At 45.6% G+C, this 13581-nt stretch overlaps 1 protein-coding gene across 1 annotated transcript in view; it reads left to right on the top strand.

The window, feature by feature from the left end:
* cog1 (component of oligomeric golgi complex 1) overlaps positions 1-13581 on the top strand; it is a 128113-nt gene that overhangs the window by 64183 nt on the left and 50349 nt on the right. Inside the window, 1 exon segment of the mRNA XM_034189822.1 lies at positions 113-237. Coding sequence (XP_034045713.1) covers positions 113-237 — 125 coding nt within the window.

Genomic DNA, 13581 nt, shown 5'->3' on the forward strand with positions numbered 1-13581 from the left:
TGTGTTTGGTGGCAGATGTACATGAGGACTTTTGGATCAGGAAAAAAAAGTCTAATTTGTGCTGTTTAGTTGTTTGTTTGTGTCCCTGTTCATGTGGGTCTCTGTATTCCAGGAAGACGTCTTCCCTGTGACTCAGAACAGGGCTTTGCAGTTGTTATTTGACCTGCGATATCTCAATAGCACTTTGGGACCCCGATTAGAGGAAGGCAAGAGCTCTCGATCCTACCAAGACCCCAGGTAAGAAAGAGCCAAGTCCACACAGGGGTCCACCATATGGTCAGGTCCACAAGTAACTGGACAGTGATTTTAACTTTGCCACTCTGGGTTTCAGCTGACTAATAAAAGTACTAAGAGCTCTATTGGCTATTAGGCCTGTTAGTGCCAGTGATTATCTCTGGATTCCACTGCATGTGGCAAATGAGAATCTACCACTCCCCCTGGACCGGACACCAGTCCATCATAGGCTATTTCTCTAGCCAAGGCTGGTACCAATGTCCACCTGGGTGGACTAGGATGCTACAGATGAAATTTCTTTTCTAAGGACACAGACAGACAGAATGACCGGGAGTCAATCCCAGAATCCAGTAGTGCTTAGTTGACCATCCAACTCCTTGTCCCACTGAGCTACCTGCTCCACCCACCCCACAACAAGGTCTAAACTTCCAGCTTTAAATCAGTGATCAGGTCCCGGAACACACACATCCTTGACACTATGGAGCTGCCCTGGGTCCTGATTGACAACCATCCAGGCAAGTGGTCCAGTTGCACCTCTCCAAAATAACCATCTATCTGCCATAGCTAGGTGAAATGTTGGTGTCACCTTGGCCTTTGGTGTTACTCAGGCACCTGGGAGCTCAATTGTAACTAAAGAAAAGCACCACATGGTCAAAATGTCAGCGCTGACACTCCCTCACAATGTCAGTGATCCTCCTCATCTTAGTCCTCCAAGTACCCACTTGTTTGACACACAGACATTCCAGCGTCACCCAAGGGTCTCCGGGCACCTAGTACTAAAGATATCCACTTGTTGAACTAGGTCACTAGTTAGTATCCAAGTTTAACAACCAGAACATAAGACGAGAAGCACCAGGACCCAAAAGACTTCAATTTCAGTTCAGTTTCTTTCATTTATTGCGCCAAATCACAACAAAGCTGCCTCACTGCTTCACACAAGTAAGGTCTAACCTGACAGTGGTAAGAAAGACTTCTCTCTGGTGATATTGAGGAAGAAACCTCAAGCAGACCAGACTCAGAGGGGTGGCCTACTGCTTAGGCCATTGTAACAATTACAAGGTTTTTCAAAGTTTTACATAGTTGAAGAAACAGAAAATAGAAAATCAAACAACATAATAATGTAAAGAAGATGGGAAGTCCACACAGGCGTCAGCACCACAGGCAGGGGTCGTCCACACTGTCACCGGGCCTGTCCCCGCAACAGGGTCACTTTCAAAATGCAAACTGCAGCATGCAGCATCTACCTCAAGCCATTCGCCTCACAGTCCATCTGGGCCCTTCAGTTTGGATCCATCCATCCATCCATCTCTCAGACAGAGAGGAAAAAGTGCAGAATCAGTCCGCTGGAAAAAATACATCTAAGGTATAATTCAACAGCAAGGTATAAATCAACAGGAATGCAGAGAAATGACTAAGGTGATCGTTGGCCACTAGCCCTAAGCTTCACTCACAGACCAAAAATTTAGATAAAGTTGAGGCCGAGACCTGTTGTGTTGCTAATAAAATGACTTTAAAAGGATAGGAAGCATAGTACCATAGTGTGCCAGTATGCTAGCCATACGAAAGGATGCGCCTTAAGTCTGGACTTGAAAGTCTGTACAGAATCTGACTGTTTTATTGAAGCGGGGAGCTCATTCCACAAAACAAGCATGATAAGAGAAAGCTCTGTGACCCACAGACCTTTTTACTCACCCTAGTAAAAGTAGTCCTGCGCCCTGAGAACGCAGAGCCCGGGCTTGTACATAGGGTTTAATTAGGTCAGCTAAGTGGTGAGGTGCTAATCCTTGAATAATTTTATAGGTTAATAGCAGAAACTTAAAATTCGACCTCACAGATACAGGAAGCCAGAGAAGAGATGCCAGAATGGGTGTAATGTGGTCAAAATTCTTCTTCCTGTCAAGAGTCTGGCAGCAGCATTTTGAACCAATTAGAGATGCCCAATGCTAGACTGTAAAATACAACATTGCTGTAGTCCATTCTAAAGGAAATAAATGCCTGGATCAGGGTCTCTGTGTCAACCATAGACAGGATGGGACGAATCTTTGCTGTTTCTCAGGTGGAAGAAAGCAGTCCTCGTAATATCTCAAATGTGTAAATCAAAGGACAATATAGAATCAAAAATCACCCTAGGGTTCCTCACCTTGTCAGTGTGATGTATGGCAATAGCCTAGCTTAAGCATTAGCTGGTCAAACTGATGCAGATGTCTCAGTGGATCAAGAACCATAATTTCAGTCTTGTCTGAGTTTAATAATAAGAAATTGCTAGACATCCAGCTTTTCACTGATGCAAGGCAGTCTTCTAAGGATTTTATGTGGATGAGATTACCAGCAGTTATCGGCATGTATAACTGAGTATCATCAGCATAGCAATGAAAACCCAAAACACTGCAGTACATGCCCAAGGGGTGCTATATAAAGGGAGAAAAGCAGGGGGGCTAAGACTGACCCCTGTGGGACCCCATATCTCATGTCACTGAGGTTAGAGGTAGTGTTGTTATACAAGACACAGTGAGAACGACTGGTCATGTATGATGTCAACCATGCAAGGGCACTCCCAGTAATCCCAAAATGATTCTCCAGTCTATCTAATCCCAAAATGATTCTCCAGCCTATCAAGTAGAATATGATGATCCACAGTATCAAATGCAGCACTGAGATCTAACAGCACCAGAACCGTAGTGGTGTCTGAATCCATTGCAAGCAGAAGATCATTCATCACTTTTGAGAGCCGTCTCTGTGGAACGATATTTTCTAAAAGCAGACTGCAGTGGCTCAAAAAGATTATTCTCAGTAAGATAGTCTACAAGCTGCCATGACACAACTTTTTCCAGAATTTTAGAGCAAAATAATAGATTTGATATCGGCCGATAGATTTTCAATACACTAGGGTCAAGATTACATTTCTTAAGTAATGGTTTAATCACTGCAGATTTGAAACATTTAGGAACAGATCCATAAATTAATGAGAGATTAATCATTTCCAGCACAGTCGGCCCAAGAGTGGGCCACAGGTCCTTAAACAGTTTTGATGGTATGGGATCAAATAAGCAGGTTGTGCATTTTGTAGACGATACACATTTCATCAGCACACCCAATGATATACTATCAAATTCTGTAAATCTAGGTAATGTATCAGAGATGGCACCCACCTCGGTAACAGGGTATAGTGGCTGGATTAAGGCATGCTGGGATATGTTTAACCTAATGTCAAAGTAATCTAACAAATCTTATGCTGTAAAAGGAGAGCGACTTACATGTGGTTGTCCATGAATAAGTGCTGCCACCGTGTCAAACAGGAACTTTGAATTCTTTTTCTTGTTGTTGATCAAATCAACAACAGTAATAGGTCCACTTTGTAGCCAGTAGTGAATGCTTATAGTCTAAGATAGCATCACACCATGCAAGGTGGAATACTTCCAGTTTTGAACCACACCATTTTCATTCCAGACCTCTAGCCTTATGCTTGAAGCCATGTAAGTAATCATTGAACCACAGCGACTCTGTTTTGTTTGGGGTGGTGGTGGCATGGTTTTAATATAGGTGGAGCGATTTGTGTTCAGTGTGGTTGTGAGTGCTGAGTTTAAGCCGTTCACAAGACTGTCCACTGAATAATCATTTTCCGAAAATGATGCTAATGGCCTGGTCACATGGCATACGACAATTGCTGAACGAAGGAAATAAGTAAAAAGTCACAAATTGTTGAGAAAAGGTCTATGAATGAGCTTTCTATTTTTCCCATCACTGAATAGCGAATCAAAAGAGCAAAAGGAATGAAAGAGGAACAAAACAAAACCGATGCTAACGTTGATCTCAGCGCTTTAAATGAAACGCACCTGGAGCCACTGCTGGAGCAGTGTGTGTCTGCATCCTGCTCTGCATTCCAGGACTCAACACTGGGACGGAGCTCTATAGCGCCTGATTCCTGGAGAAGCTGCAAAGAGAAGTGTGCGATCTGACCCACTGTGGAGATCTGTGCGCACGTCAGTAAATCCACCTGCTCCGGTTGCTCATCCAGAACAAAAGAGGCATCATCATCATCATCAGAATCTTCACTGTTTGGTTCAGACTCTGATGATGTGCTGCTTGCTCCAATTAAAAAAAAAAAAAAATACTATTACGTCGTGTCGGCCCTCAGCAGCTCCACAGCAACGAGCAGGAACTTTTTCACACTTGATGCTCAAAGTCATGCTTCTGTAAACTGCCACCTGGTTGGCACAAACCGAGGCACAGTTTGCTCTGAGAGACCTCTGCAGACTACACAAAATGTTATTACATGGTGTTGGCCCTCAGCAACTCCACAGCGATGAGTGTGATTATGCTTCTGCAAAGCCCTCCTGCTGCCAACAAATACGCACCATCAAGAGTTGTGTCGGCCCTCAGCAGCTCCACGGCAACGAGGCTGATTATGCCATCCCTGGTTCTCAAGACCAGGCGCCTAAGTGGATCTACTCTACTATTTGCTACTCTCCTATTTTAGTCTTCCTTTTTAGATATTTAGCTATACCTTTGTATACTGGCATAGTTCCACCTTAGAATTGGAATATAATATAGATATACCTTACTGAAGGCTGGATAAATTATACCAAAGCGTATTCCATCTTTGTAGAGCCCTTGGTCCTTCACTTTGTTGAAGCTGGCCCGTTTCTTGCCGATTGTGTCTGAAATCTTCAAAATCCCGATGGGCTGTCCCAAGTACAAGACATTGTGGTTTTTCTTTGCCCACTGAAATGCCTTTTCTTTGGGATATATTTGTGAGAGCGGGCAATAAAGGGCTGGGATCCTTGACGAGGTTTTGGGGCCAGACTGCGATGCACACATTCTAGCTCCTGGTCCAAGTCTTACAGCGCATCCCCGGTCACTTTCTTTTGAAGTGTGGCCATGAAGAGCTGGGAGTCGGTCCCCTCCGCTCCCTACAGAACACCGATCACCCGGAGGTTCTTTCTTTTAGAGTCTGAGATCAGGTCCTCCATGGCCAGCTGAAGTTCTCGTTCTCCTGCTTGGCAATATCCAATTGTGATTTCAGTACGGTCACGTCCTCCTCCAAAGCGGCGATTCCATCTGAGTGAGCAGTGAGGGCCGTCTCCATAGCGGCGATGGTGGTGGTATGTGAAGTTATGGTCTCGGTGATCATTTGAAGTGAGGCTTGGATTTGAGCCAATGCGGCATTTTTGGAAGCATTGAACTCACCCGTTACACACTTTTATGCAGCTTCCCCAACTCGGCAATTAATGTATATAATGTTAGCAGTGCCGCGCTAGCTGCTTTATCATTAGCCATCTTGTTAGTCTCTTTATCAGGTGGGCTAAAGTGCCGAGTTAGCTGAGGTTGATTTTTACCACAGCTGCTGTCAGATTTACTCATTCTGACTTCTGTTGCGGTGTAATGGAGCTTCTTGCGATTTAATAAGCAAATTTTGTAACCAAACTCGGTGTGTAATTTAAAGAAAAAGTCTTAAGTATCAGGGAACAACTTTCATGCGTCTGATCACTCCGACGCCATAACTGAAACTTCCGGCCCTTGATTGGTTAACTAGTTACTTACAAGACAGGTACCAGTGTGTTCATTTTGGGTAGGATAAACTCAGAATTTGAGGATTTCATGTGGGGTGCCCCAAGGATCAGTCCTTGGGCCGTTACTGTTTTTATTGCACATTAATGATATTGGTTTGGTTTCTAAGTTTGTGAGATGTATTTTGTTTGCTGATGGCATGACTGTGCTTGGTAGTGGGGACAATTTGGGACAGCTCCTAGACATGATGGAGAGGGAACTACAAAAATTTAAACATTGGTTTGATTTCAATAAGTTATCCCTTCATGGAAGAAGATTGACCAGTAAATCGAGAGCTTCACCTTTGGCTCAGCTCAGTTTTCGTCACAACAGTACGTACAGCAAATGCAATAATGCCCCTGCTACTCTGATTCTCTGGCCAATGTCACGCTCCACTGTCCCCTCACTCTCACTTGTGAACAAGACCCTGAGGTACTTGAACTCCTTTACTTGGGGCAAGACCGCATTCTCTACCCGGAGTAGGCAATCCATCGGTTTCCTGCTGAGAACGATGACCTCAGATTTAGAGGTGCTGATCCTCCCAGCTTCACACTCGGCTGTGAACTGATCCAGTGAGTGTTGGAGGTCACAGGATGATGAAGCCATCAGGATCACATCATCTGCAAAAAGCAGTGATGAGAGCCTGAGACCACCAAACTAGAAACCTTCCTCCCCAGACTACGCCTCGATATCCTGTCCATGAATATCACAATAGGATTGGTGACAAGGCGCAGCCCTGGTGGAGGCCAACTCCCACTCGAAATGAGTCCGACTTACTGCCGAGCACCCAAACATGGCTCTCGCTTTGTGAGTCCAGAGATTGGATGACTCTGAGAAGGGACCTCTCACTCCATACTCCCGCAGCACCTCCCACAGTATCTCCCGGGTGCCCGATCATACGCCTTCTCCAAGTCCACAAAACACATATAGACTGGATCGGCATACTCCCAGGCACCCTCCAGGGTCCGTATGAGAGTGAAAAGCTGGTCGGTTGTTCCATGACCAGGGCAAACCCTGTATGGTTTCTCTTCAGTCAGAGGTTCGACTATCGGCCGAACCCTCCTTTCCAGCACCCTGGAGTAGACTTTACCAGGGAGGCCGAGTAGTGTGATGTCCTGTAATTGGCACACACACTCTTGTCCCCTTTTTAAAATATGGGGACCACCACCCCAGTTTGCCACTCCTTAGCCACTGTCCCAGACCTCAACGCATTGTTGAAGAGACGTCTCATCCAAGACAGTCCCTCCACACCCAGAGCCTTCAGCATTTCTGGACGGATGTCATTAACCCTCGGGGTCTTGCCACTGTGGAGTTGTTTGACTACCTCAGTGACTTCCACCAGTGAAATTGTTAATAATCCTCCATCAGCTTCCAGCTCTGCCCCTATGGATGGCACGCCAGTCTGATGCAGGAGTTCCTCAAAGTGTTCCTTCCAGAAGCAGATTACATCCTCAGTTGAGGTAAAAAGAGTCCCATCCTTACTTATAGACAGCTTGGATGGTTCCCTGTTTTCCTCTCCTGAGGTCCCTCATGGTCCGCCAAAAGCACCTTCGTGCCGACCGAAAAGTCCTTTTCCATGGTTGCTCAGAACTCCTCCCACACCCGCTTTTATCTCCCCTACAGCAGAGGCTGCCACCCTTCAGGCCTGCCTGTATATTGCAACTGCCTCAAAGAGTCCTCAAAGATAACATATCTCAGAAGGACTCCTCCTTCAGTCTGACAGCTTCCCTGACCACCAGTGTCCACCACGGTGTTCGAGGGTTGCCGCCTCTTGAGGCACCTAAGACCTTCAGGCCCCAGCTCCCTGCTGCAGCTTGAGCAGTGGAAGCTTTGAACATTACCCATTCTGGTTCAATGACCCCAACCCCCACAGGGATGCCAGAAAAGCACCGCCGGCGGTGTGAGTTGAAGATCTGTCGGACACTGGGCTCCTCCAGACATTCTCCAGACATTCCCACCCGCACTATCCATTTGGGCTTACCAGGTCTGTCCAAAGTCCTCCCCCATCTGATCCAACTCACCATCAGATGGTGATCAGTTGACAGCTCTGCTCCTCTCTTCACCCAAGTGCCCAAAACATGCTTCTTCAGATCAGATGATACGATCACAAAATCAATCATCATCTTCGGCCTCGGGTGCTCTGGTACCATGTACACTTATGTGCATCCATATGTTTGAAAATGGTATTCATTATGGACAGTCCATGACTAGCACAGAAGTCCAGGGAGGCCGTTCCTCCCAATCACACCTCTCCAAGTGTCTCTGTCATTGCCCACTTACGCATTGAAGTCCCCAAGCAGAAGAATGGAGTCCCCCACTGGATCCCAATACAGGACTCCATTCATGGACTCCAGGAAGGCCGAATATTCCAAATTGCTGTTTGGTGCGTATGCACAAACAACTGTCAAGTTTCCCCCCAGCCACCGAAGGCACAGGGAGGTGACCCTCTCATCTACTGGGGTAAACTCCAATGTAACGGCGCTCTGCCGGGGTCTCATGAGTATCCACACACTGCCTGGTGCCTCACACCCCAGGCAACTGCAGAAAAGAACAAGGTCCAACCCCTATCAAGGAGAGTGGTTCCAGAGCCAAGGCTGTGGTTGAAGGCGAGTCCCACCAGATCTAACTGGTATTGCTTCACCCCCACACAAGGTCCACCTCCTTCCCCCACAGAGAGGTGATGTGCCACACCCCCATAGCTAGCTCCTCGGGCCCGGGTCCGGATCCGCCGAAGCCCTCGACTTTCACTGCCACCCATGGGACAGCGCACCCAACACCAGCAGTTCTCCCTGTTGTGGTGAGCCCACAGGGTGCTCCTTATTTCAGACACAGTTATTGTTCCATCCACAGTAGTTAAGCAGACAAGTGAAATAATTATTGTGTTCTGCCGGTGGAATACACACCCACAACTGTGTGTGCAGAGTGCACACAAACTGTGCACACCATTCTGAGTTCCATCGGGAAAACACATTGCAGTTATTCAGTTTGCTAAAAGTGGACACAACAATAATTAAACCTCTGAAGTAGAAGGTTTTTATATGTTTGTTTGTTTGTTGACTTTGTATGTCTGTCTTCCACTGGTTACGCATGGAGACATTTATTCAGAGAGAAACAAGCATTAAGTAAAGTTAAATGTCTTGAATTTATTCTGCGTATGGGGCAGCGGTCTCTCTGCTGCTGGAACTGCAGTCTGCCAGGCACCATACAGTGGGGCAAAAAGTATTTAGTCAGCCCCTGATTGTGCAAGTTCCCTACTTAGTATGAGAGAGGTCTGTAATTTTCAACATAGGTACACTTCAACTATGAGACAAAATGAGGAAAAAATATCCAGGGAATCAGATTGTAGGATTTTTAAATAATTTATTTGTAAATTATGGTGGAAAATAAGTATTTGGTCAATAACAAAAGTTCAACTCAATACTTCTTTGTTGGCAATGACAGAGGTTAAACGTTTCCTGTAAGTCTTCATCAGGTTTGCACACACTGTAGCTGGTATTTTGGCCCATTCCGTGCAGATCTCCTCCAGAGAAGTGATGTTTTGTGGCTGTTGCTGGGCAACATGGACTTTCAACTCCCTCAACAAATTTTGTATGGGGTTGCGGTCTGGAGACTGGCTTGGCCACTCCAGGACCTTGAAATACTTTTCAATGCTCTCACTGATAGAGGAGGTTTTGGCTTAAAATCTCATGATACATGGCCACGTTTATTCTTCCCTTAACACAGATCAGTCGTCCTGTGCCCTTGGCAGAAAAACAGGCCCAAAGCATGATGTTTCCACCCCCATGCTTCACAGTAGATATGGTGTTCTTGGGATGCAACTCAGCATTCTTCTTCCTCCAAACACGATGAGTTGAATTTTTACCAAAATGTTCTATTTTGGTTTCATCTGACCACGTGATATTCTCCCAATCCTCTTCTGGATCATCCATATGTTCTCCGGCAAACTTCAGACGGGCCTGGACATGTACTGGCTTAAGCAGGGGGACATGCCTGGCACTGCAGGATTTGAGTCCCTCTCTGCGTAGTGTGTAGCCTTTGTTACTTTGGTCCCAGCTCTCTGCAGGTCATTCATCAGGTCGTTCCATGTAGTTCTAGGATTTTTGTTCACCATTCTCATTTTGACTGCACAGGATGACATCTTGCTTGGAGCCCCAGATCGAGGGAGATTATCAATGGTCTTGTATGTTTTCCATTTTCTTACAATTGCTCCCACAGTTGATTTATTCACACCAACCTGCTTGACTATTGTAGATTCACTCTTCCCAGCCTGGTGCAGGTCTACAATTTTCTTCCTGGTGTCCTTCGACAGCTCTTTGGTCTTGGCCATGGTTGAGTTTGGAGTCTGACTGTTTGTTTGAGGCTGTGGACAGGTGTCTTTTATACAGATAACGAGTTCAAACAGGTGCAGTTAATACAGGTAACAGGTGGGGGACAGACGAGCTTCTTAAAGAAGAAGTTACAGGTCTGTGAGAGCCAGAAATGTTGCTTGTTTGTGGGTGACCAAATACTTATTTTCCACCACAATTTACAAATTCTTTAAAAATCCGACAATGTGATTTCCTGGATTCTTTTTTTTTTTTTTTTTTCCCCCTCACACAGTTGAAGTGTACCTATGATGAAAATTACAGACCTCTCTCATCTTTATAAGTAGGAGAACTTGCACAATCAGGGGCTGACTAAATACTTTTTGGCCCCACTGTAAGTGAACGTCAAGATGTAAAAATACGCAAAATGCAGACAGTGTCAACACTCTCTAAATTTCTTTTTGACCTTGATAAATCGTGCTGTGTGTACAAATCTCACTTATGTGCATGTTCACTCCCACAGTTTTGTGCATTCTGGTAGACAAACCCTAAATTAGGTGTTCATGAATGCAAACTGGCTAAGTGGACAATATGCTGGATTTGGTCTCTTTTAAAGATTCAGTCCTCAGTACACTCTGTTAGTGAATCAGCGTGCACATTTTTTGTGAGTACTCTGGTGCTTGTGTTTTACGATATACAAACATTTGATAACACAGGCCTATGATCTGTTCCCACAGTTTGAGTAAATAATTTAGTTCACAGTGTGCTTGCTTGACCTGCTTTGGTGACCCCGAGTGGGGGAAAAAAAGAGAGCAGAAAGAACTTTGGGACCTTCATTCTTCTGCATGTTTACCTCACTGAGCAAACAAAATCTATATCAATTAATTAATTTCAGTTTGTTGTTATTATTAACATTAAGGGACAATAATAACGTCTCTCACTCTGAAGTTAACTCGGCACAGCGCACAAATAAATCAAATGTAGAAATGAAATTAATCAAATCATGTAAATTGTATGTTGTTTGGTTTGCAAGACTTACACATGTTCTTTTCGACCTGCTCCAGCAGTACTGTCACATTTCTATGAACCCTTGTTTTTTGTCCAAGGCCATCACCAAAGAAGAATCTGAGGCGATATCAAGGACCTCAGTCCAACTCCTCAGTTCTGCTGTGAGGGACCTGGAGAACCAGCCTGTCCATGCTTCAACCAGCTCCGGCCGCGGGGTGCAGTACGAGCTGGATGTGGCCTCCTTCCTGTGGTCAGAGTCTCTAGGAGATCTGCTGAGTGATGCAGGTTGGGTAAATGTGAACCAGCGGGGACAGGAGCAGAGGAGCGGTCTAGCCATGAAGACCCAGGCCCTGACTCCCTATGTGCAGAACTTCTGCTCCTCCCTGGATTCCAAGTGGAAGGGCAGATTGGAGGACCTGCAGCACTACCTTCCTTCCCAGGACACAGGTGAGGGCAGTTTCAACTCATCCAGCATGTTAGTCCTCTGAGGGTGCTTAGACAGCGTTCAGACAGACTTAGATAATTGCAGACCTGCCAACCTGTGCGCATTCACTCAAAAGTATGCAACAAAAATGCTCAAGTAAATAATTGGCCTGTTGTGGTGCATACAAGGCTATTCTTCTGCTGCTGCTGCTGCTGCTTCATTCTCTGCCACTGAATAAAACTTCAGAGGCACATACTGTCAATACGGCAGCCTTACCTGAAAAAAAAACTGAGTGCACCTCAGAAACAGACGGCTTCAGTTCTGTTTGGAGAGGAGTTCAAATTCATCTCAACAAGGCCATAGATTGTGCCATCCTGACTGTGTCCTGCACTCTCGCTGTACCGTTTGTGCTTTAAATAAATAGACCCAGTCTGCAGGTGCACATCAAAGGACTAAATTGGGCTGCCTGGCATGGACCACTGCCCAGAATGAACGTGAAATGGCAGACTGGAATGAAGGTGAAACAAACCCAGTGATTGCCAAGCAAAACGAACCTGAACCAAACCCTGAAATGGCTGACCCGAACAAACCCGGGACGACCAACCAAAACAAACATCGGCATCAGTTTGGTCAATTGATGCTTAACCTAGATGCAACTGTTATACATCACACTGACAAAGTGAGGAACCTTGGGGTGATTTCTGGCCCCACATTGTCCTTTGACCTCCACATTAGAGATATTACGAAGACTGCTTTCTTCCACCTGCGAAATATAGCAAAGATTTGTCCCAACCTGTCTATGGCTGATGCTGATACCCTGATCCATGCATTTATTTCTCTAGATTGGACTAATGCAATGTTCTATTTCTGGTTTCCTGCAGTCCAGCATTAAGGGTCTCCAATTGGTTCAAAACACTTTCTGTGTCCCTAGGGTGAATAAAAAGTCTGCGGGTCATTCTGTGGAATGATCTCCCTGTGTCAGTAAAACAGTCAGATTCTGTGGAGACTTTCTAGTCCAGACTTAAGACGCATCTGTTCTCCCTCGTGTATGGCTAGCATACTGGCATAGTACAGAACTATGCTGTCTATCCTTTTAAAGGATTTTAAAGGATTTTATTAGCAAAAGAACAAGTCTCTGCCTCAACTTTAGCTAAATTTTGGGTCTGTGAGTGAAGCTTAGGGCTAGCAGCCGGCGATCACCTTAGTAATCTCGGTTTTCCTGTCGACTTACTGCAGATGAATTATACCTTAGGTGTAGTTTTTTCCGGCTGACTGATTATGCTGTTTTTCTCTCTGTCTGAGGTACAAATGACAGAGGGATCCGAACTGAATGGCCCAGGCGGACTGTGAGGTGACAGACCTTGAGGCAGGTGCTGCATGTTGCAGTCTGTTTTTGAAAGTGACCCTGTGGTGTGGACAGGCCCACTGACCTCTGCCTGTGGTGCTGACACCTGTGTGGACTTCTCATCTGCTTTTATTATTATGTTGTTGTTTGATTTTCTGTTTTCTTCAGCTTTGTAAAACTTTGCAAAACCTTGTAGCTGTTAGAATGGCCCAAGCAGAGGGTCACCCCTTTGAGTCAGGTCTGCTTGAGGTTTCTTCCTCAAATCATCAGAGGGAGTTGTTCCTTACCACTGTCGCCTGTGTTCTTTCTCTGGGGGTTGGTAAGGTTTGACCTTACTTGTGTGAAGCACCTCGAGGCAGCTTTGTTGTGATTTGGTGCTGTATAAATGAAATAAACAAACCCCGGGATGACCAACCAGAAACCAAAAATGAACCCCGAGGCACCTGACTGAAACGAACCTGATACTGTAATGTGAATGAAGTCACAGCCGCTCTCACTGTTGAAGTATTAAGTTTAGGCTCGCGGTCCTCTCTGCATTCTTCCATCACCACATATAGAGCTGACATTGTTTTTCCACTTTCTCGCTCGGTAGGTTGGAGTCTGTATCTGTTCCAGTCACCTCCTCTGGACCAGCTCAGAGCTCATCGGCATCAAATAAGCATTTCACCGACTCGCAGGCTGTGGAGCAGGCGTTAAGGGACAGCTGCTTGGCCTCTGTC

This window comes from Thalassophryne amazonica, chromosome 16 (genome assembly GCF_902500255.1).
Source record: "Thalassophryne amazonica chromosome 16, fThaAma1.1, whole genome shotgun sequence".
NCBI lineage: Eukaryota > Metazoa > Chordata > Actinopteri > Batrachoidiformes > Batrachoididae > Thalassophryne > Thalassophryne amazonica.